This window comes from Hippopotamus amphibius, chromosome 13 (genome assembly GCF_030028045.1).
Source record: "Hippopotamus amphibius kiboko isolate mHipAmp2 chromosome 13, mHipAmp2.hap2, whole genome shotgun sequence".
NCBI classification, from domain to species: domain Eukaryota; kingdom Metazoa; phylum Chordata; class Mammalia; order Artiodactyla; family Hippopotamidae; genus Hippopotamus; species Hippopotamus amphibius.
In genome coordinates, this window is record NC_080198.1 from 52,781,773 (window position 1) to 52,805,396 (window position 23,624).

Sequence of the window (23,624 nt, forward strand, 5' to 3'; positions counted from 1 at the left end):
GTCATCAGCAGCCTGAGGTAGATAAGATGTCCATTCCCATAGGCCCTACTAGGTCAGGTCTCTTGAACACAGGGAGGGCTTTTCCCCTGGCATAGTGCAGTAAGGACTGCACTGATTCCATAGAAACAATATTTCCATGTTCCTGAATCTGAATCAAACTTAGTTTTAAAATTTGTATACTGACAAATCTTAAATCCTTAAGATTTAAGGACCAGATTTTTTTTAATTTAAATTTTTATTTTTTTTAGCTCTTTATTGGAATAGAATTGCTTTACTGTTGTGCCAGTTTTTGCTGTACACGAAAGTGAATCAGCTGTATTTATACATATATCCCCATATCCCCTCCCTCCTGCAACTCCTTCCCACCCTCCCTATCCCAGCCCTCTAAATCATCACCCATCATCAAGTTGATCTCCCTGTTTTATGCAGCAGTTTCCTACTAGCTATCTGTTTTATGTTTGGTAGTGTATATATGTCAATACTGTTATCTCCTTTCGTCCCAGCTTCCCCTTCACTCCCCACCCCATTTAAGAACCAGATTTTGATGGACCAATGGATAGCCATCACCCTGATCAGATGCTCCCTCTTCCCTTGGGAAAGCAAGAGCAGACCTTTTCAAGAGGACAATGATTCCGGTTTCATGAGTTGTCAGAAATCCAGCAAGAAGGAACTAATTAGTTCCTAGAAGATCTCTAAAGCTTTTCCTAATTTCCATTTGACCCTTGTCATTCCAGTGGATGAGAGAACACTTCTCTCAAGAAATATTAATGGCTAAAAACTTGCTTTCTCCTTTGGTTGTATGAAAACCAGTGACATTGGGAACCTAAAGCAGCATGTGATTATGAAGCATAATTGAAACCCAGAAGGCTGAGGTTTAAAACCACCATTTCTGGCAGAAGTGATTGTGATCTCTGATATCTGCTTAGGAAAGTTGAAAACGTTGTTACAATGCCCAGGGCTACTGGTTGCTGAGGGCGCCTTGTAGGCCTTTGTTCCAATACTCAACTTAAATGGATATTCACTAAGGGATAATTTTTAAAGCAAATCTAGAAGAGTCATGTGCATAAGTCTTTTCAACAACAACAAACAGCTCAGGAACTCCCATTCTGCCACTTTGCTAGGTCTCCAGTGTATCATTTATCTATTCCCCTGACACACAATCTCTGTAATCTCTCAGATGGAATTCATTTCACTGACTTGCATGAATACTGAGGGATTTATTGGTACTGGTATAGAAAAGGTAAGCAGTTATACAATGGCACTTTTGTGCTAGTGTATTTCTCTAGGTGAGGAGAGGGAGAGAGTCTAGAAGACAATAGAAGGGCCAATGTTTTCATTTTTTTTCTTTGTATTTGTAATTTTAAAAACATCACAGTGCTGTAGAATGTAGCATGTAGATGTCTGTGATGAATCACATGTGCCGTGCGATATGTTCTCATATATGCAGCGCATACACAAAGCAGATGGAAAAAAATCCCAGGCGCTCTGGGAGCCTCCATTGCATCAGAAGAAATTTCAAATGAGAAGAGACTGGGAGAGGCACTTGGTCCAGAGCACTCTCGGGAGACTCCAGGTGGCTGGTGAATTGAGAAAGGGACTGGAAAAGCTATTTCTGGAGAGGAATGTATGTCCTGCAAAAGGGCAAGTGAAATGCACCAGTGTTAAATGGACTCATGGAATTAAGGACGGGAAAGGTTTCAGAGCAAGATTTCATTAATGTACACTTCAAAACTAAGCCAGGATCTTAATCAAATCAGTTTTATACCCAGTAAGATTGGTGAAAACTCCTATTACCAATGTGTATGTTTTCTCTCTTCTCTCTTTGCTGAGTGGGAAGGACAGTGAATTTTATGAAACTGTTGTTGCTTTTTGAACCCATTTATGTGGATGCCTTTTGGTAGAAGTGTTTTATGGTTCCTGAGTTTTATCAAAAAACTCAATGTATATCTTTTTTTTTTTTTCTGGCTTACATCAGATAAGAATAGAGTTGTTTTTTTTTAATGTATTTTATCTTTAAACTATTTCCATATACTGACAAGTCGCAAGGAATAAATCATCCTATGAGTGTAGGCAGAAGTGACTCAAACCTTATTTGAATCCCCTCCCCAAAACTCATTTTATTTAAGCATTTATTTAAGAAGAGGGTAGGTACCCTGTAGAAGAGGCACTTAAAGCTAGCATTTCTGAAGCTGTGCTCTGTGGGATAATAGACTTCCAGAAGATCTTAATAGATGTTCTTTCAAAAAATGTTTCCATGGTCAAATATGTTTGGGAAATGCTAACCAATACATTAGTCCTCTCTTGGAGGTTCAAAGTGTTCATCAGCACATTAAAAGCTCTGAGGGTTTATAATATAGAAACATTTTAAACGTTACTTTAGCCAGTAGGCAGACATTGTTCACTGTTCACCTAAAAACCATTCTTCCTTTTTTCTTGCTTACAGAACCTCAATTTTATATAGATAGCAATGTTCCAGCTGGGAACATTGGCCTAAACCTATCCACTTTGCAAGTCATTAGCTTAGGGATGGATGTATGACTCAGGTTCAGTCAATAAGATACAGGAAGTGTTCTGTGAAGGCTTCTGGGGAAAATATTTTTACCTAAATAGAAATTAAGAGAAAATGCTTTTTGCTCCAGCCTCCTTTCTTCCTTCCTGGGACACTGTCATGTGTGGATGTGACATGTGATCTGTGGCTGTTGTCTTGTGAACACGAGTGAAGTCACTAACACTCTGAACATGGCAGGCGAAATAATAGAAAATGCCTGATTCTTGGTGATATTATTGAACTTTCCAACCAGCTTAATAAATGTTCTCACATGTTAAGCCAAGTATACTTCCAGTTTTAGACAAAAGCAATCTAACGGATACGCCTAGCTTTGCTCAAATTTATTTGTATGGAACCCTTTCGTATGGGAAACCTATTAACACGGTATGTCATGGGACATAGTTTGGGAACTCTGGTGTAAAGCTTTTATTATTGTTGTAACTCTTTATGCAAATCACTTCCACCCTTAATACAGTTGGAGTGTTTATTACACTGGGCTTTACAGGTTCTGAGAGTGACTGCATGGGGACATTGATCAGACACAAAGCCCAGCACAGAGCAGAGTTTTAACTAAAATGATACAGCTCTGCCTTAGGATGCCTTTCTCCCAGGAGCAGTGTTAGCCAGTTTGACAGGTATTTTAAATTAATACTATAGGCAGTGTATCTAAGTTTCATATAGTCATCATCTATTGGGGAAGGATTTTACTTATCGAGTTCCACATCTCCATTACATGCATGAGGAAACGGAGGCGGGCTCAGGGAGGCTGAGGCGTTTGCCTGGAATCACAAAGTTGATCAGCTGCACAACTACAATCTTCTAGAGTTATTCCCTCGATTTCTTAGCCTGGGGGTGTCCAGGATAGTGCAGGCCCCCTCAGAATGGAATCTTGGCATTGAGTGAGCAGATTGCCTTCACATGTGTGCCTGAGAGGGTAAGAAAAAATAGGGTTCACAAAGCTTTCCTTGTATAGATAAAGATTGTATATGTCTGTTTAGTTTGTTTTGTGATTTATATTTTTTATTTTATTAATTTCCTTTCAAAAATTATAAGTAACCACACTTATGAAACTTTGCTGAGATATGAAAAGAGTGAATAGTCCCCACCTCCCCATTGCATCCTGTCTCTCCCTCCCTCAGGTAAGCATCAAGGAGTTATGACGAGGTCTTCCATACTTCACTCCATACGCATGTAGACATATGGAGAGAGATCACTTATGCTTTTTTTTTTTTACAGTTTCTTAAAAAGTGGAATCATATTATCTACATCTCTCAATTCCTTGCTTACATCATGAGCATCCCTGTGGTTTATCTTTAATAGCTATATCATACTACGTGTTGCTTTAATACATTTTATTTTACCCTTTGCCAATTTCTGGATATTAATATTGTTTCTATTTATTCCATGTGGAATACACACACACGTACACATGTAGATTTAGATGCAGTAACATGCGTACGCATCTATCGCCTATCTGTCTGTCTATCTATCTATCTATCTATCTATCTATCTATCTATCTATCTATCATCTGTCTGTCTGTCTATCTATCTATCTATCTATCTGTCTATCTATCTATCTATCTAAAGTGTTGATGAGGATTTCCTGGTAGACCAGCATCTCATAAGTGGTTTACTGGATCAGAAGATATGAGTATTATTAAGTTTGAAAGGTTTGTAGCAGCTTTCCATCACATTCACTAGCACTGGATGTTGTCTCTCTTTAAATTTGTTTCCAGTGTCCTGTGGGCAACATGGTTTCGTATTATTTTAATTTGCAATCTTTGGTCTTAAGCATCTTTTCTGATGTATATTGACCATTGAAATTGCTTTTATTGAAAGTTAGGCAGTGTGCTAAAGGCCTAAAAGCTTTACAGCTACATAACATCTGAAAAAATGTTTAGGGAAAGGAGTATGTAGAAAGAACATCAAATACTTTGTGAGTGTGTGTGTGTGTGTGTGTGTGTGTGTGTGTGTGTGTGTGTGTGTGTGTGATCACAACAGTACTGCTCAAAATAAAGGATTCATATTATCCAGTTAATACCGATGGGATTTTTATAAGATATTTTATGATTTTTTTATACATCTTTATTGGAGTATAATTGCTTTACAATGTGTTAGTTTCTGCTATACAACAAAGTGAATCAGCTGTATTTATACATATATTGCCATATCCCCTCTCTCTTGAGCCTCCCTCCACCTTTCCCACCCCACCCCTCTAGGTCATCACAAAGCACCAAGCTGATCTCTCTGTGCTGTGCAGCAGCTTCCCACTAGCTATCTATTTTACATTTGGTAGAGTATATATGTCAGTGCTACTCTCTCACTATGTCCCAGCTTCCCCTTCCCTCACTGTGTCCTCAGTTCCATTCTGTGTCTTTATTCTTGCCCTGTCACTAAGTCCATCAGTACCATTTTTCTAGATTCCATAAATACGAATTTGCATATGGTATTTGTTTTTCTCTTGCTGGCTTACTTCACTCTGTATGATAGACTCTAGGTCCATCTACCTCACTACAAATAACTCAATTTCATTCCTTTTTATGGCTGAGTAATATTCCATTGTATATATGTGTCACATCTTTATCCATTCATCTGTCGATGGACATTTAGGTTGCTTCCATGTCCTGACTATTGTAAATAATGCTCCAGTGAACATTGTGGTACATGTATCTATTTGAATTATGGTTTTCTCAGGGTATATGCCCAAGAGTGGTATTGCTAGATCATATGGTAGTTCCATTTTTAGTTTTTTAAGGAATCTCCTTATTGTTTTCCATAGTGGCTGTATCAATTTACATTCCCACTAACAGTGCAGGAGGGTTCCCTTTTCTCCGTACCCTCTCCAGCCTTTATTGGTTCTAGATTTTTTAACAATGGCCATTCTGACTGGTGTGAGGTGATACCTCATTGTGGTTTCACCAACTTGCATTTCTCTAATGATTACTGATATTGAGCATCTTTTTGTGTGTCTGTTGCCCATCTGTATGTCTTCTTTGGAGAAATGTCTATTTAGGTCTTCCACCCATTTTTGGATTGGATTATTTGTTTGTTTTTTTTTTTTTGATATTGGGCTGCATGAGCTGCTTGCATATTTTGGAGATTAATCCTATGTCAAGTTGTTTCATTTGCAAATATATTCTCCCATTCTGAGGGTTATTTTCTCATCTTGTTTATGGTTTTCTTTGCTGTGCAAAAGCTTTTAAGTTTTATTAGGTCCCATTTGTTTATTTTTGTTTTTTTTTCCATTACTCTAGAAGATGGGTCAAAAAGGATCTTGCTGTCATTTATGTCATAGAGTGTTCTGCCTATGTTTTCCTCTAAGAGTTTTATAGTGTCTGGCCATACATTTATGTCTTTAATCCATTTTGAGTTTATTTTTGTGTATGGTGTTAGGAAGTGTTCTAATTTCATTCTTTTACATGTAGCTGTCCAGTTTTCCCCGCACCACTTATTGAAGAGGCTGTCTTATTTCCATTGTATGTTCTTGCCTCCTTTGTCAAAGATAAGGTGCCCATATGTGCATGGGTTTATCTCTGGGCTCTCTATTCTGTTCCATTGATCTATATTTCTGTTTTTGTGCTAGTACCATACTGTCTTGATCACTGTGGCCTTGTAGTATAGTCTGAAGTCAGGGAGCCTGATTCTTCCAGCTCCATTTTTCTCTCAAGATTGCTTTGGCTATTTGGGGTCTTTTGCATTTCCATACAAACTGTAAAATTTTTTTTCTAGTTCTGTCAAAAATGCCATTGGTAATTTGATAGGGAATGCTTTGAATCTGTAGATTGCTTTGGGTAGTATAGTCATTTTCACACTGTTGATTCTTGCAGTCCAAGAACATGGTATACCTCGCTATCTGTTTATCATCATTGATTTCTTTCATCAGTGTCTTATAGTTTTCTGCATACAGGTCTTTTGTCTCCTTAGGTAGGTTTATTCCTAAGTATTTTATTCTTTTTGTTGCATTGATAAATGGGAGTGTTTCCTTAATTTCTCTTTGTGATTTTCCATTGTTAGTGTATAGAAATGCAAGAGATTTCTGTGCATTAATTTTGTATCCTGCAACTTTACCAAATCCATTGATTAGCTCTTCTAGTTTTCTGGTGGCATCTTTGGGTTTTCTATGTATAGTATCATGTCACCTGCAAACAGCGATAGTTTTACTTCTTCTTTTCCAATTTGGATTCCTTTTATTTCTTCCTCTGATTGCTGTGGCTAAAACTTCCAAAACTATGTTGAATAACTGCGGTGAGAGTGGACACACTTGTCTGTTTGCTGATATTAGAGGAAATGCTTTCAGTTTTTCATTGTTGAGAATGGTGTTTGCTGTGGGTTTGTCATTTATGGCCTGTATTATGTTGAGGTATTTCCCTCTATGCCTACTTTTTGGAGAGTTTTTATCATAAATTGATGTTGAATTTGTTATAAGTTTTTTCTCCATCTATTGAGATTATCATATGATTTTTGTCTTTCAATTTGTTAATATAGTGTATCACATTGATTGATTTGCATGTATTGAAGATTCCTTGCATTCCAGGGATAAACCCCATTTGATCAGTGTATGATCCTTTTAATGTGCTGTTGGATTCTGTTTGCTAGTATTTTGTTGAGTATTTTTGTATCTATGTTCATCAGTAATATTAGCCTGTAATTTTCTTTTTTTGTAACATCCTTGTCTGGTTTTGGTATCAGGGTGATGGTGGCTTCGTAGAATGAGTTTGGAAGTGCTTCTCCTTCTGCTATATTTTGGAAGAGTTTAAGAAGGATAGGTGTTAGCTCTTCTCTAAATGTTTGATAGAATTAGCCTATGAAGTATCTGGCCCTGGACTTTTGTTGAAAGATTTTTAATCACAGTCTCAATTTCCGTGCTTGTGATTGGTCTGTTCATATTTTCTGTCTCTTCCTGGTTGAGCCTTGGAAGGTTGTACTTTTCTAAGAATTTGTCCATTTCTTCCAGGTTGTCCATTTTATTGGCATATAGTTGCTTGTACTAGCCTCTCATGATCCTTTGTATTTCTGTGGTGTCAGTTGCTACTTCTCCACTTTCATTTCTAATTCTGTTGACATGAGTCTTCTCCCTTTTTTTTCCTGATGAGTCTAGCTAATGGTTTATCAATTTTGTTTATCTCATCAAAGAACCAGCTTTTAGTTTTATTGGTCTTTGCTATTTTTCCTTCATTTCTTTTTCATTCATTTCTGATCTGATCTTTATGATTTCTTTCATTCTGCTCACTTTCGGGGTTTTTTGTTATTCTTTCTCTAATTGTTTTAGGTGTAAATTTAGGTTGTTTGTTTGAGATTTTTCTTGTTTCTTAAGGTAGGATTGTATTGCTATAAACTTCACTCTTAGAACTGCTTTTGCTGCATGCCATAGGCTTTGGGTTGTCGTGTTTTCATTGTCATTTGTCTGTAAGTATTTTTTGATTTCCTCTTTGGTTTCTGTGGTGATCTCTTTGTTTTTTGGTAGCATATTCTTTAGTCTCCATGTGTTTGTATTTTTTTGCAACTTTTTTCCTATAATTGATATCTAGTCTCATAGCATTGTCGGAAAAGATGCTTGATACGATTTCAGTTTTCTTAAATTTGCTGAGTCTTGATTTGTGACCTAAGATGTGAAGTATCCTGGAGAATGTTCTATGTGCACTTGAGAAGAAAGTATATTCTGTTGTTTTTGGATGGAATGTCCTATAAATATCAATTAAGTCCAACTGGGCTAATGTGTCATTAGACCTTGTGTTTCCTTATTTATTTTCTGTTTGGATGATCTGTTCATTGGTGTAAGAGGGTTGTTAAAGTCCCCCACTATTATTGTGTTACTGTTGATATCCCCTTTTATGGCTGTTAGCATTTGCCATATGTATTGAGGTGCTCCTATGTTGTGTGCATAAATATTTACAATTGTTATATCTTCTTGGATTGATCCCTTGATCATTATGTAGTGTCCCTCCTTGTCTCTTATAATAGTTTTTATTTTTAAGTCTATTCTGTCTGATATGAGTGTTGCTACTCCAGCTTTCTTTTGATTTCCATTTGCATGGAATATCTTTTTCCACCCCCTCATTTTCAGTCTGTATGTGTCCCTAGGTCTGAAGTGGGTCTCTTGTAGACAGCATATATAAAGGTCTTCTTTTTGTATCCATTCAGCCAGTCTGTGTCTTTTGTTTGGAGCATTTAATGCATTCACTTTTAAGATAGTTATCGATATGTATGTTCCTATTACCATTTTCTTAATTATTTTGGGTTTGTTTTTGTAGCTCTTTTCTTTCTCTTATGTTTCCTCCCTAAAGAAGTTCCTTCAGCATTTGTTGTAAAGCTCATTTGATGGTGCTGAATTCTCTTAAGTTTTGCTTGTCTGTGAAGCTTTTGATTTCTCCATCAAATCTGAATGAGATACTTGCTGGATTGAGTAATCTTGGTTGTAGGTTTTTTCCTTTCATTACTTTAAGTATATCCTGCTGCTCCCTTATGGGCTGAAGAGTTTCTGCTGAAAGATTAGCTGTTAACCTTATGGGGAGTCCCTTGTATGTTATTTGTTGCTTTTCCCTTTTAATATTTTTTTCTTAGTATTTCATTTTTGATTGTTTGATTAATATGTGTCTCAGTATGTTTCTCCTTGAGTTTATCCTGTATGGGATTCTTCACTTCCTAGACTTGTTTCCTTTTCCATGTTAGGAACATTTTTGACTATGATATCTTCAAATATTTTCTCAGACCGTTTCTTTTTCTCTACTTCTTCTGGAAGCCCTTTAATTCGAATGTTGGTGTCTTTAATGTTGTCCCAAAGATCTCTGAGACTGTCTTCAATTCTTTTTATTCTTTTTTCTTTATTCTGCTCTGTGGCAGTTATTTCTACCATTCTATCTTCTGTTCTTCTGCTTCAGTTCTTCTGTCTTATCCATTCTTATGCCTCAGTTATTCTGCTATTGATTCGTTCTAGAGCATTTTTAATTTCAGTTATTGTGTTGATCATCTCTGTTTGTTTGCTCTTTAGTTCTTCTAGGACCTTGTTAAACATTTCTTGCATTTTCTCCATTTGCACCTCCATTCTATTTTGAGATCTTGGATCATCTTTACTATCATTACTGTGAATTCTTTTTCAGGTAGACTGCCTATCTCTTCTTCATTTGTTTGGTCTTGTGGGTTTTTACCTTGTTCCTTCATCTAATGCATATTTCTCTGTCTTCTCATTTTGTTTAACTTACTGTGTTTGGGGTCTTGTTTTTTTCAGGCTGCAGGGCCATAGTTCCTCTTACTTCTCTTGTCTCTCCCCAGTGGGTGAGGTTGGTCCAGTGACTTGTGTAGGCTTTCTGGTGGGGGGACTGGTGCTTGTATTCTGGTGAGTGGAGCTGGATCTTGTCCTTCTGATGGGTGGGGCCATGTCTGATGGTGTGTTTTGGGGTGTCTGTGAGCTTAGTATGACTTTAGGCAGCTGTCTGCTGATGGGTGGGGTTGTGTTGTTTGTGTTCCTGTCTTGCTGGTTGTTTGGCATTAAGTGTCAAGTACTGGAGCTTGCTGGCCATTGGGTGGAGCTGGATCTTAGTGCTGAGATGGAGACCTCTGGGAGAGCTGTCACCAATTAATATTCCATGGGGCCAGGAATTCTCTGGTGGTCCAATGTCCTGAACTTGGCTCTCCCACCTTGTAAGCTCAGGCCCAAACCCTGGCCAAGTCACCAAGACCCTGCTAGTTGCACAGCATGGAGGAAAAGGAAGAAGAAGAAGCAAAAAAAAAAAAAAAAAAAAAAAGGAAAAAAACCAGACAAAACCCCAAGACAAATGGTAAAAGCAAAACTAAACAGACAAAAATCACACAAAGAACATACACACACACACTCACAAAAAGGAAAGAAAAAAGAGAGAACAAAAAAGAGGGCAACCAAACCAATAAACAAACCCCAAGATGAAAACAAACATTAAAAACTAAACTAACGAAAACATAAAACCAAAAACAAATCAAATGCAGAAAACAATCCAGGAAGTCCTCCAATACTTCTAGGTAGGTCTCTGCATCTGCTGTGGGCACTGTGGTGTCACTCAGACTCTGATCTGGCCTTACTCCTGCATGTACTTGCCCCCAAAGTCCACAATTTCCCCCAAAGTCCACAGCCTCAATTGTAGGAAGACCTGTTGTCTGTTCAGGTAATCCAGAGATGCAGGGTCTACCAAGCTGATTGTGGGTATTTATTCTGCTGCTCCTGCAGCTGCACAGAGAGGTGTCCCTTTCTCTTCTTTGATTGCACAGCCCCCAGGGTTCAGTTTTGGTTTTGGCCCCATCTCTGCATAGGGGCCACCCTCAGGCATCTGTTCCCCACCCAGGCAAGAGGGGGCAAAAGCAGTGGCTTGATTAGGGCTCACTTGCTCACTCAGGCTGGAGGGATATGGCAGTTACAATTGAAATGTGCAGCAGCAGAGGCTGGTGTGAGGTTGCAAGAGCCTGAGGTGTGCTGTGTGTTCTCCTGGGGAAGTTGGCTCCAGAGTGGCGGGCTGCATAGGCTGCTGGGAGGTTGTGGGCAGTGACTTGCCTTGCACACAGGACCCTTGGTGGCAGTGGTGGCTGCCTCCGGGGTCTGAGATAACAGCTGTGGCTCGCACTGATGCTCACGTAGGTGTTGCCCTGCTATCTATGAGCATGCAGAGCAGGAAGAAACAAAGGTCTCCTACCTCTCCAGCAGACCCAGAGTTTTTCTCAGATCCCCTCCTGGCTAGCCTGACCCCCCACCCCACCCCAGGGTGTCCTCACACAGCCAACCATAGTTCTCTCCCTGGGGTCTGACCTCCAGAGCCCAAGCCTCACCACCCTGCCCCCAGCCACTCCGGTGGGCAAGCAGCCAAGTGTCTCAGGCTGGTGAGTGCTGGTTGGCACCATCCTTTGTGTGGGAGTCTCTCTGCTCTGCTCTCTGTACTGCTGTTGTTGCCCTTTCCTCCAAGGCTCCAAAGTTCCCCCCCACCTCCGTCCTCACCTGTGAGGGGGCTTCCTGGTGTGTGGAAACTTTTCCTCCTTCACAGCTCCCTCCCAGAGGGGCAGGTCCCATCCCAATTCCTTTGTCTCTCTCTTTTTTTCTTTATTCTTTTGCTCTACCCACTTATGTGGGGATTATTTTGCCTTTTTGGAAGTCTGAGGTCCCCTGCCAGCATTTGGTAGGTGTCCTGTAGGAACTTTTCCACATGTAGATGTATTCTTGTTGTATTTGTGGGGAGAAAGGTGATCTCTATGTCTTACTCCTCCACACCTTGAAGGTCTCTCTGATATTTTATAATTTAAAGATTATATGTATGCTAAGCACCAATATTCAACCTTATTCAAAAAACTAAAAAATTGTTTGGGAAAAAAGAACTGCATCCCATTAACTGGTGTACTCCATATCCACATTCTAGAATGTCTTTTAGTAAATAAACGCAATAATAATAATTCCCCATTTCTGCCATTTATGTTCTATACAATTTTTAAAGTATGATTTTATTTAACTTCTTTACAACATCCTTTTGAGATTGTGGTGCATGGGCTTTTCATTGTAGTGGCTTCTCTTGTTGCAGAGCACGGGCTGTAAGTGCGTGGGCTTCAGTAGTTGTGGCACACAGGCTCAATAGTAGTGGCTCACAGGCTGTAGATCGCAGGCTCAGTAGTTGTGGCGCATGGGCTTAGTTGCTCTGCAGCATGTGGAATCTTCCCGGACTAGGGATCGAACTGTATCCCCTCCATTGGCAGGCAGATTCTTAACCACTGTGCCACCAGGGAAGTCCCCAGCCCACTTACTTGTAGCATGATACCAGTGATCAGTCTTTCTTCCCTCTGGCCTAGCCTTGGGAAAGATGGTATTGCACTTCCTTGACCTTAAAAGAACACACAAGCAAGACTACCCACCAAAAACTTTTTCCACCAGGCCAACTAGATAATTTAAGTACCTATGCTAAGTCCCCATCTAGAATTTGAATGTGAAACCCTCATGGTCAGAGATATATATCCAATCTACTTTGTGTGGCTTTCACACTTGAGTTAAAGTCTGGTGCTAACATGTAAAATAGACATCATCTCATCAAAAAGATGAGCCTTTTACTCAGCCGCAGTGGATTATGGTAGGCTCATTTGTATCTGTTTTAATACAAACCTGTGCCTATACATGTACCCTTAATTATTTCTAAGCCTTGTCTCTGCATCAGAAATTATAGTTTTATTGTATGTCAGTTATGTTCCTGGAAGTTTTAGACTGCAGATTATAAATATTATTGTGACTTTTTTTTAGGTACCTAGTAGAAGAAATCAAAAAAAGAGAAGGATTCAAGTTATTGATGGAAGTAAGTGATTATAGAATTGTGCTTGTGATTTTGTCAGTCAACAGTGATGAAGGTGGTAATTTTCTAATCTGTTATATTTCGTTGGTTTTTGTGTTGCAGACTTAGAAACAAGTCATTAGCTTAATTCATAGAGTCCATTATGTTAATTTACTCTATTAGTGAATATTTTTCCTTTGTTGGATTCACAGAGAACACACTTGCCTTTAAGTATTGAAAATTAAAGTGCTCAATAATAATTACCAAGGATAATTCTGAATAAATTATGACCTCTATCTTGATATGTAAATTGTGTAATGATTGCACTGCAAATATTCAACTGTGCTATAGTGGTGCTTGTATGTGAAAAATCAATGAAGTGAATGTACAATAATGCATATAGTTTTCCCTTTTTATAAAATAGAGCATATTAGCTTTGTAGCAAGGGAAAATTAGTCATTTTGTTGTTGGATTTTTACTATATATAAGAAATACAGTGGTCACAAAGATAGAGAATATTGTTATTTTCTAAAATATATGGTGAGAAAATATGAAGAATAGTATTTAATTCTGATTTTTAAGAAATATACAGTGTGAAGTTCACTTAGATCTTATAGCATATACTTTATAGAAATTTTTAACGTAATGTAAAAATCACCTAGAGACGGCAGCCTAGAAATCTATCCTGTATATAAGCAATCTGGCTATTTTTTGGTATTCATTTATTCAGCAAGATTTATTGAGCAATTGCTACATGCTGGAGATACAAGACAGGGAAGTTCTCTGCTCTCATGGTGCTTACATTCAAAGGGAAAGTGACAGGCAATAAATAAGCAAATTATTACATGGAAACATCAGGTTGGGGGAATTCTTAGGGAAACAATAAAACAGATTCATGAAAGGTAATAAATAATTACAAACAACTAATTAGACAGTTACAGATGTGGGATGTACTAAAATGGAAATATATAGGGTGAAATGCTGAAATGGGGGTGTGGGTGGGGTGGCCTATTTGGTTTGGGTGCAGGACGGGCCCTCTTGAGCTGCCTTTGCACTGAGTCCTGATGAATGACGGTAAAAAGCATGCCATGCAGATGCTTGGGGGAAAGGTATTCTAGATAGAATCAACAAACAGCTGCCAGGCTTAAAGCCAAGAAGAGTTCTGTGTGTTTGAGGAGCCAAAAGAAGGTGCGTTAAGCAAGGGGGAGGCATAGTAGGTGATGGTGTGAAGAGGTTGGCAGAGACCAGATCTTCTGGATCCAGGTAGGACATGGTAAAGACCTTTGGCTTTTATCCCAACTGAAATCCTTGGAGAAGTTTTCAGCAGAGAAGAGTCTGACTTCCATTTTGAAAGATGGTGCTGGATGCCATGAGAAGAGAATGGGGGCGGGGGGGCGGTGAGGGGAGGACAAGAAAAGAATAAGCAAGACAAGTTGGGAGATGGTTGCAGTGACCCAGGTGAGATGTGATGATGGTCCTCGGGTGACTTTGGGAAACCCTGCTACGAGACTCCTGGCCATGGCTTCCCCCACTGTCTACAAAGGTGGCATCGGGAGGTCCTAAGAATCCAGACTCCTGGAAAACTAGGGATACTAAGGAACTTGCAAAAATAGCAGAAGAAACCATATTTAAATGACTTTCTGGTAACACTACAACGAAGCAAGAAGACATTTAGAAAGTGGAACATTCCACAGGACAGCTGACCTTGTTTCTTCAACAGGTCAGTGGCGTGAGAAAAAACAAAGGAGAGTGTGATGGTGATCACTTCCCGGGTCAAAGGAGCCTAAGAGGCAGAACAACCAAAGGCAACCAGGGACCTGTTGGAACCCTAGTTTGAAGGAGCCACTTGTAAAAAAGTAAATTTTGAAACACTTGGGGAATTTCTAATATGAACAGGTAGGAATTATCACTGATTTTGTTAGACATGATGATGGCATTATAACTAGAGAAGAAAATGTCTGTGTTTTCTAGAGATGCATACTTACCATGTAAGGACAAAACAACAGCTATCTGACTGGCTTGAGTCTGAATTTGAATCACTTTTTTTTATTTTCTTGAGTTTGAGTTGCCATCATTATTTTCTTGAGGTTGAATTACCTCTTCATTTTCTCAAGTTTGAACTGCTTTCTTTATTTCTCTGGCTGTGGGAGCTATAGGGCTTAAGAATAGTGCTGTACGTCTCAGAACTGCTCCGTCTTTCAACAGAGCAGGGAGAAAAAGTGATGAGAAAAATGATGAAATGATTTAAAAGTTATTTATATATCTTCCTAAAGGCTTAAAAATTGAGGGAGGGACCTCTTGCCATCGTCTTTAGGGAAATGCAAACATTCACATCCTTGTAATGAAAGTTAAGGTGGATTGTAAGCATTAGGCAGCCTTCTGCTCTGGATGTTTTATCTATGGGGGCCAGATGGCCCCAAAGCAGGGAAGGTGACTTCTTCAATGGTCCTCCAGAATTCTTACCTATAAGGGATTTTGTATGTGATCTGCATTTGCCTTTTTTCTCTGTATCCATTTAGAGAAATAAAGTAAATTTAGACCCTGTCAAATTGATTAGCCTCTTTTTGTTAACAAATGCCCTCCTTGAATTGATTAAATATAACCCTAATGCGTACTTAAGAGAAGAGATACAGAGGTTTGATGAGATCCCAGGTCTGTAAAACTGCAAGGCTTTCAATTTCTTGAAAAACAAAGTCTATCATGACACGCATATATATGATAGACTAAGAAGCAGATGGCAGTGAGAATGTTAAGGGAAACATTAAAAACAGTAAATGAACACAACCAAGGTATCTAGTACTTGAATATCTTTCCCTGAAAAGAAGAGAAATAATGCATACCTTTTTGAAGATGATTGAAAGTTATCATTTCAAATGAATTCTGCATTATTCATAGGCCCTTGAAAATCCTATCTCTATTTTTCCGTGTTGGATCTAAGATCTAATAGATGTTTTCCTAGAGGTATATACTGTCATTCACATATTTTATTTTGATCTCTTGGGAGAGTTCTAATTATTCAACTTTTTGTTTTTCTCTTCCTGAGTTCTGCCTTAGAAAGAGTTATTTAGGTTTCATAGACTTTCTGAGTTACAAATGATCTTCAAGGACGTCTAGTCAACTTCCTGCTCAGTGCAGGAAACCTCTCTTGACAGCTCTTGTAACAGGAAGTCAACTTCTGCCAGAATACTTCCTGTGTAAGAGAATTCACAGTTTATTCCTCTTCCAGGGAGCTCTAAATATTCATATTCTAATACTTGCTGAATTCTATTAGGATTCAATATGTATCAAGCACATTGCAACTTATAGTTTTTTAAAAATAGTTTTTATATAGTTTTATTAGATCATAACAACCTTCTATTTGCTAAATTCAGTGCACATCGTTTAATCTTCTTGTTGGACTTCTGCAGCATTTTGCACCGTTATCCACTCCATCCCTCTTGAAATTCTCGCCTGTCTTGGTTTAACTTTCTCTCCCAGTTTTTCTCCTTTCCACATGACTTTTTCTTTTCAGTCTCTGTGTGAAGGTCTCTTCATCTGGTACTGCTTAAATGTTCTCCACTTTTTGTCTTGGCCCTTTCTTGTGTCCACATACGCTCCCTGAAATGTTTTACCCATATCTAGAGCTTTGTCATCAATAGTCTTAATAATGTCTCCATCCTTGACTGATTTCCTCACTTCCAGTCCTTTGTATATAGGTATGTCCTGGAATTTTCCAGACACCCACAGGCACCTCAAATTCATCATTTTGAAGAATAGCTATTTTTTTTACCAAAATTTTGATAAATTCACTTTTCCAGGTGAATTTTTGGAATTCTTTTCCATTAGAGCTATGATCCACCTTCTTCTTTTTCATTATAACTATGATTTATCTGAACAGAAGTCTCGATATTGTCTCACTGTTACCCTCCTCCACTCATAAAGCCACCACCTCAGTTCAGGTTCCCCTCACTCTTCAGGTTAGCACTGTCTCCCAACTCATCCCCTGCTTCCAGTCTTAGACCCTGTTAGCCCCTCTCCACGTTGCAGCCACCCTGTGGGCTTTCTAATAAAATGAAATATGTCCCCTAGACTGAAACTCTCCAGCTGCCTCTGGGATCAAGCCCAGCCTCCCCAGCGTGGCCAGTGAAGAAGCCCTTCATGCAAAGAGGCCCGTCTCTGCTCCCAGCACCACCCCTCTTCAGCACACCTGCCATCTATTCACTCCAAGCACTTGCCATCACACCGAGTACACTGGCTTCTGCATGTGTACTGTTTGCTTTGCCAGGAATGTTTCTTGGGCTATGAGAAATTTCTTTTAAAATTCTCATGCCATTGCAGCTTGATTGCCTGTACCTAGCTTTATTACTCTTCTCTGAGTTCCTGGAGATAAACATAAAATGCAAGTCATTTTTCTCATCCCAGTGCCTGGTCCAATATCTAGAACATAGAAAAATTTTGAGTTCTATTCTTTGTTTAAATCATATTAAATTGAACATTTCAGTTGTCCTTCTTTGGATATGCTATAATTTTTTTCATGTTCCCCTTCTAATATGTAGGCAGAAATTAACACAGTGATGTGTCTCACCTGGTATAGATTTTAATTGGGCTGTTCATACACTTGAAAAGGACATAACTTTCTATGAATATAGTTCCAAATAATAGTCGCTACACTAATAGAGTGCCTTCTGTGTGCCAGATGTGGTGGTAAATGTTGGAAATAATCTCTTTACTCATCAAACCAACTCTGTGGGGTAGATAGTATAATCTCCATTTTATAGATTAAGAAGCTAAAGCTTAAAGAGTTTGACACTTTTCCAAGCAAAGACCTGGTTAAGCTGGGATTCAAACTGCATCCTTGTGACTCCAAAACCCAGGCTTTTTATGCTACTGAGTGCCGCCTTTAGAATTTTCAGTCATCTAATCAGTTACTTAACATTTGTGAGCTTGAAGTCAGATAAAATCCATCATGACCCCTTTTCCTTTCTCTATTTTCATGATTGATCATTTCAGTCTATGCGCTGGGTTTTATATTTATAGTTATTAAAAAGCAAACTGCTAGTTATTATTATTATTATCATTGTGATCTAATGATATTGTAGCAACAGAGATGAATTTCTTTTGACAAAATTCAGTTTTAGAGAATACGAGCTACTATATCTTGCTGACCATTGACTTTTTTCCTCCCAAGGGTCTCATATTATTTGCTCAATAATCCTTGCTGGAATTGACATCAAAGCACTGGCTTTATTTCTTGGAATATATCTCCTTTCCTTCTCTTTGAAAATCAGGATAGAATGAACCCATCTTTTCTTTAGTGACACTTCTCTACTTCTCCATGAATCTTTAAAGATGACGACAGCACTTTACTGCTATAGGATTTTGTACCTTTCTCTATCGTCTGTCTGGTCTAGACACTTGGATTCCTTTTTATGCCTTCTCAATGTTGTGGTGTTAGACAACATGGACTGAATGTGGTCCTAAGACACCCAAGAGGTCAGACTTTCATACATGTAGGGAGTTAAGTGGCATGTGAATGGTTCTACTCTGAAAATACACTTTACTGCTTCGAAGTCACTTAAAGAAAGTCTATATGAAATAAAAGCTACATAGGCAAAGAGACAGGAAAACTCAAATATGTTCCTTGTGGGTATTCAAGGGATGTTTTTTCCAAGTTTTAAAAATTTGGGGAATGACTATAGTAAAGGTTTTCCACCAAATGGAGCATCACATTTCCTCCAATGAGATGAAATGTCAAAGAGGCTTCAACAGTTTTCAAATATCATAGCAGTGAAGGCATGCCATTCTAAAAGAGACTGGGCAAAGATATCACAGATTTGTCACTTCTAAAATGTCTAAACAGAAACTTACTGAAGGAAGAAAATATGAAGGTGGTTCAAAATGAATAGGTCCTTACTTATAAAATATAGAGCAGATCTGGTAGCAGATAGAAACTATTACAAAATGATTCATAATATTGCCATGCAAATGAAAAAGAATGGCTTATTTAATCGTGTATTAGGGTCCAATAAGAAGACAAAAACTTCACGGTAATTTGAAATGGGAAAGTGAAATGTAAAGAATTATCATGCTTGCTTTAGCAGCACTTATATTAAAATTAGAACAATACAGAAAGATTAGGATGGTCCCTGTGCAAGGATGACTTGCAGATTTGTAAAGTGTTCCATATTTTTTTTAAGAACTTTTATTGAGATACAGTTAACAGACAATAAACAGCATATATTTAGAGTGTACAATTTGGTATCCCAATCTCCCAATTCATTCCCCCCCCAACCCTCCCCGCTTTCCCCACTTGGTGTCCATGTGTTTGTTCTCTCCATCTGTGTCTCTATTTCTCCCTTGCATTTCCTCTTTCATAGTTGTTAGCATTTGCCTTATGTATTGAGGTGCTCCTATATTGGGTGCATATATATTTATAATTGTTATCTCCTCTTCTTGGATGGATCCCTTGATCTTTATGTAGTGTCCTTTCTTGTCTCTTGTAACATTTTTTATTTTAAAGTCTATTTTATCTGATATAACTATTGCTACTCCAGCTTTCTTTTGATTTTCATTTGCATGGAATATCTTTTTCCATCCCCTCACTTCCCGTCTGTATGTGTCCCTAGGTCTGAAGTGGGTCTCTTGGAGACAGCATATATATGGGTCTTGTTTTTGTATCCATTCAGCCAGTCTGTGTCTTTTGGTTGGTGCATTTAGTCCATTTACACTCAAGGTAATTATCGATTTGTATGTTCCTATTACCATTTTCTTAATTGTTTTGTGTGTGTTTTTTGTAGGTCCTTTTCTTCTCTTATGTTTCCCACTTAGAGAAATTCCTTTAGCATTTGTTGTAGGGCTGGTTTGGTGGTGCTGAATTCTCTTAGCTGTTGCTTGTCTGTAAAGCTTTTGACTTATCCATCAAATCAGAATGAGATCCTTGCTGAGTAGAGTATTCTTGGTTGTAGGTTCTTCCCTTCCATCACTTGAAATATATCATGCCACTCCCTTCTGGCTTGCAGAGTTTCTGCTGAGAAATCAGCTGTTAACCTTATGGGAGTTCCCTTGTATGTTATTTGCCATTTTTCCCTTGTTGCTTTTAATAACTTTTCTCTGTCTTTAATTTGTGTCACTTTGACTACTATATGTCTTGACGTGTTCCTCCTTTGGTTTATCCTGCCTGGGACTCTCTGCGCTTCCTGCACTTGGGTAGCTATTTCCTTTCCCATGTTAGGGAAGTTTTCAACTAGAATCTCTTCCAATATTTTCTTGGGCCCTTTCTCTCTCTCTTCTCCTTCTGGGACCCCTATCATGCGAATGTTGGTGCATTTAACATTGTCCCAGAGGTCTCTTAGGCTGTCTTCAGTTCTTTTCGTTCTTTTTTCTTTATTCTTTTCTGTATCAGTGATTATCACCATTCTGTCTTCCAGCTCACTTATTCGCCCTTCTGCCTCAGTTAATCTGCTATTGGTTCCTTCTAGTGTATTTTTCATTTCAGTTATTGTCTTGCATATCTCTGTTTGTTTGCTCTTTAATTCTTCTAGGTCTTTGGTAAACTTTTCGATCTTTGCATCCAGTCTTTTTTCAAAGTCCTGGATCATCTTCACTATCATTATTCTGAATTCTTTTTCTGGAAGGGTGCCTATCTCCTCTTCATTTAGTTGTTTTTCTTGGGTTTTATCCTGTCCCTTCATCTGGTACAAAGTCCTCTGCTTTTTCATTTCACTGTCTTTCTGTGGCTGTGGTTTTCAGTTCCACAAGACGAAATACTGCTGATACTGCTTGATTCTGCTGTCTGTCCTCTTGTGGAGGAAGCTGTCTAGGAGGCTCTTGAGTGCTTCCTGATGGGAGGGACTGATGGTGGGTAGGGCTGGGTGGGCAGAGCTCAGTAAGACTTTAATCTGATTTGGTAGGCGGAGCTCAGTAAAACTTTAATCTGCTTGTCTGCTAATGGGTGGGGCTGTGTTCACACCTTGTTTGTTGTTTGGCCTGAGGCTACTTAGCACTGGAGCTTACTGGCTCTTTGGTGGGACTAATGGCGGACTCTGGGAGGGTTCACGCCAATGAGCACTTCCCAGAACCCCTGCTGCCAGTGCCCCCATCTCCTCGGTGAGCCACAGCTGCCCCCCACCTCAACAGGCAACCCTCCAACACCAGCAGGTAGGTCTGGTTCAGTCTCCTATGGGGTCACTGCTCCTTCCCCCTGGGTCCTGGTGAGCACACTGTTTTGTGTGCCCTCCAAGAGTGGAGTCTCTGTTTCCCACATTCCTGTGGAGGTCCTGCAATCAAATCCCGCTGGCTTTCAAAGTCTGATTCTCTGGGGATTCCTCCTCCCCGATGCTGGACCCTCAGATTAAGAAACCTGACGTGGGGCTCAGAACCCTCACTTTTATGGGTGGTCTTCTGCAGTATAACTGTTCTCCAGTTTGTAAGTCACCCATCCAGCATTTATGGGATTTGATTTTAACACAATTGTGCCCCTCCTACCATATCATTGTGGCTTCTCCTTTGTCTCTGGATGTGGGGTGTCTTTTTTGGTGAGTTCCAGTGTCTTTCTGTTGATGATTATTCAGCATTTAGTTGTAATTCCAGTGTTCTTGCAAGAGGGAGTCCATATTTTTTAAAAAAGAATTATTAGCAGGGGATTGGAGTCATGGGAGATTGCCTCGTATGAGAGAAAGAGACCCTGAAAAATACAGAAATAGCAGATAGTGTAGAGAACAGCCATCACTCCTAGAACGGAGATGGAGCATTGAGCAAGAGGCCACCCCCACCCAGGGCTGGCATCCAGACTTGGCTCACACATCCAGTGTGGCTCACGGGTTGACAGCGAAATTGAGGTGTCTCTGGGAATCCACCTGCTGAAGTGCTGGAGGATGCTGATTTCAGGGCATGCCACATCTTAGAACTCACACCAGCCATCCAAGGCAAGGTACCTCGCTGGAAGCCCTCCCTGTGAAACCCCGGAGGAGAGTGGGCAAGGAACAACTATTGATGGGCATCCACCTGCTAGCAGGCTGCTGTAAGGCCCCCCGGGTGTGGTGCTGGGGGACGCTGTCAGGGGGCCACTTGCAGCTGGTCACCAAAGCTGCTGAAAAGAGCCCCACCTTCTGCAGAAGCCCCATGAGATGAGCACACGTGACCAGGAGGAGACTCCTCTTCCTTCTCCATGTTCCTTCAGCACCCTCTGCTGACAAAGTCTCCAGTAGGACCAGACGGCAAGAAGAGATACTTATAGAGTCCACCTCCATTATTGGAGGACATAGAGAAGGGTGCATTTGGAGCGAGAGGCAATAAATTGATGACTGACATAAATGGTGTCAGGAAAAAAATCTTCGTTGGTATAAAGACACTAATTCCTAGACTCTAATGACAGATACTAGCTCTATTTTTTCTACTTTCTAATCAACCATAGTGACTTTATTTATTCATAAAAAGATACATTCACATTAGATGATTAAATAATTTGAAGGCCAGGACATTCTATTCTAGAGAAGCCAAATTAATCATAAATTGGAATACCAAGTATAAATTGTGTAGATTTGTAAAGGCTATTGTAGTCTCATGATAAATGTTTGTGGAAATTGACTTGAATTACAAAGTACTCCAGTTTGAACTACTCTCTATTTTGAAGATTTGTAGCTTTTTTTTTTTTTGGTCAAATTCAATAAGCCTGTTACAAACTTCAAAGGTGAAAGAATGATCAGATCAAGAGCTTACCTTGTTGAGCTGGGAATGTTTCTGGGCTATCCCATGTAATTTAAAATCCACTAAAATCAAAACTCTCAATAGTACCAGTTTTGATTTTAAGATGTGAGATGATAGCTGTTTCCTCTCTCTGAAATACTTTGAAACTTTATACTGACACGAGCATAACTCTGTCAGTTATTGAGAACTATTATAACACCAGTTATTACCTACAAACTGTGTTTGTGGTGGGAAAATGGAAGTCATTTCAAAAACTGTCAGCACAAAGAATCAGTTGAAGAAGGTGCTGAGTAGGTGGGCAGGACCCATAGTGTTTCCCGAATACAACTCTGTGTCTCTAAGTTGTCAGCCCCTAAGATAATGTCCCTGATCACCTGATCGTTGAATACAAGTCTGTGATTGCCCTTGGCGTGCCCTGTGTTGATGTCCAGTGAGGATGAAGATCCCCTAAGTAACAATGGCTGTCCTCAAGCCTGTTCTGGAATCTTATTCCACATTTAACCAAATTGTTTCTGATAGAAAAATAGATTACTGGAGAAGATGACTGGGCTGTTGCCACTTTAGACCAGAGATTCTCAAACATAGATCCTATACTGCTCACTTCAGGCTCACTAGAAATGCTTATGAAAATGCCAGTTCTTCAGCCATTTCTATGATGGACTGAATCAGGCTCTGGGCCTTCTGAGCCCAGGGGCTGAGTCTTCATTTTAAGCAAGCCCTCTGGCAGACTCACACCCTTGCTGGTACTGAGAGCTGGAAGTTTAAGTGATGCCCTTTATTTTTCCCTTCAATGCTGTACTGGCTGGGGTCGCAGCAGGGCGACCCTGTATGTCACATGTTACTAACTCACAGGGAATTGGGGATTTTGCATTTGTTAAGTGTAGCAGGTGACAGAAGACAACTTTGGCCACCTTAAGCAGAGAAGAAATTATTGGAAGGATATGGTGGTGTGAGAGAGAACTTAAGGATTAGGGTTGAAGAAGGATGAACCAGGGCATCTCTGGATGTATGTATATCAGGTGCTAACTGATGGTTAGTTAAAGCTGGGCTGAGTTACCCTCAAACTTCATTATGTTTATTTTTGATCTTGTGCACATCCCTTACCCAGAGGGGGCAGCATGGGTGCA

At 39.4% G+C, this 23,624-nt stretch overlaps 1 protein-coding gene and 1 non-coding gene across 8 annotated transcripts in view; both read left to right on the plus strand.

Moving 5' to 3' along the window:
- GADL1 (glutamate decarboxylase like 1) overlaps positions 1 to 23,624 on the plus strand; it is a 218,292-nt gene that overhangs the window by 130,519 nt on the left and 64,149 nt on the right. For all 7 annotated transcript variants that reach the window (XM_057706387.1, XM_057706388.1, XM_057706390.1 and 4 more), the window contains exon 13: positions 12,786 to 12,837. In XM_057706387.1, coding sequence (XP_057562370.1) covers positions 12,786 to 12,837 — 52 coding nt within the window. The remainder of the gene's footprint in view (positions 1 to 12,785; positions 12,838 to 23,624) is intronic.
- On the plus strand, positions 18,882 to 18,983 carry LOC130835440 (U6 spliceosomal RNA). The gene has a single exon (XR_009048924.1). It is a non-coding gene; the product is annotated as a U6 spliceosomal RNA (small nuclear RNA).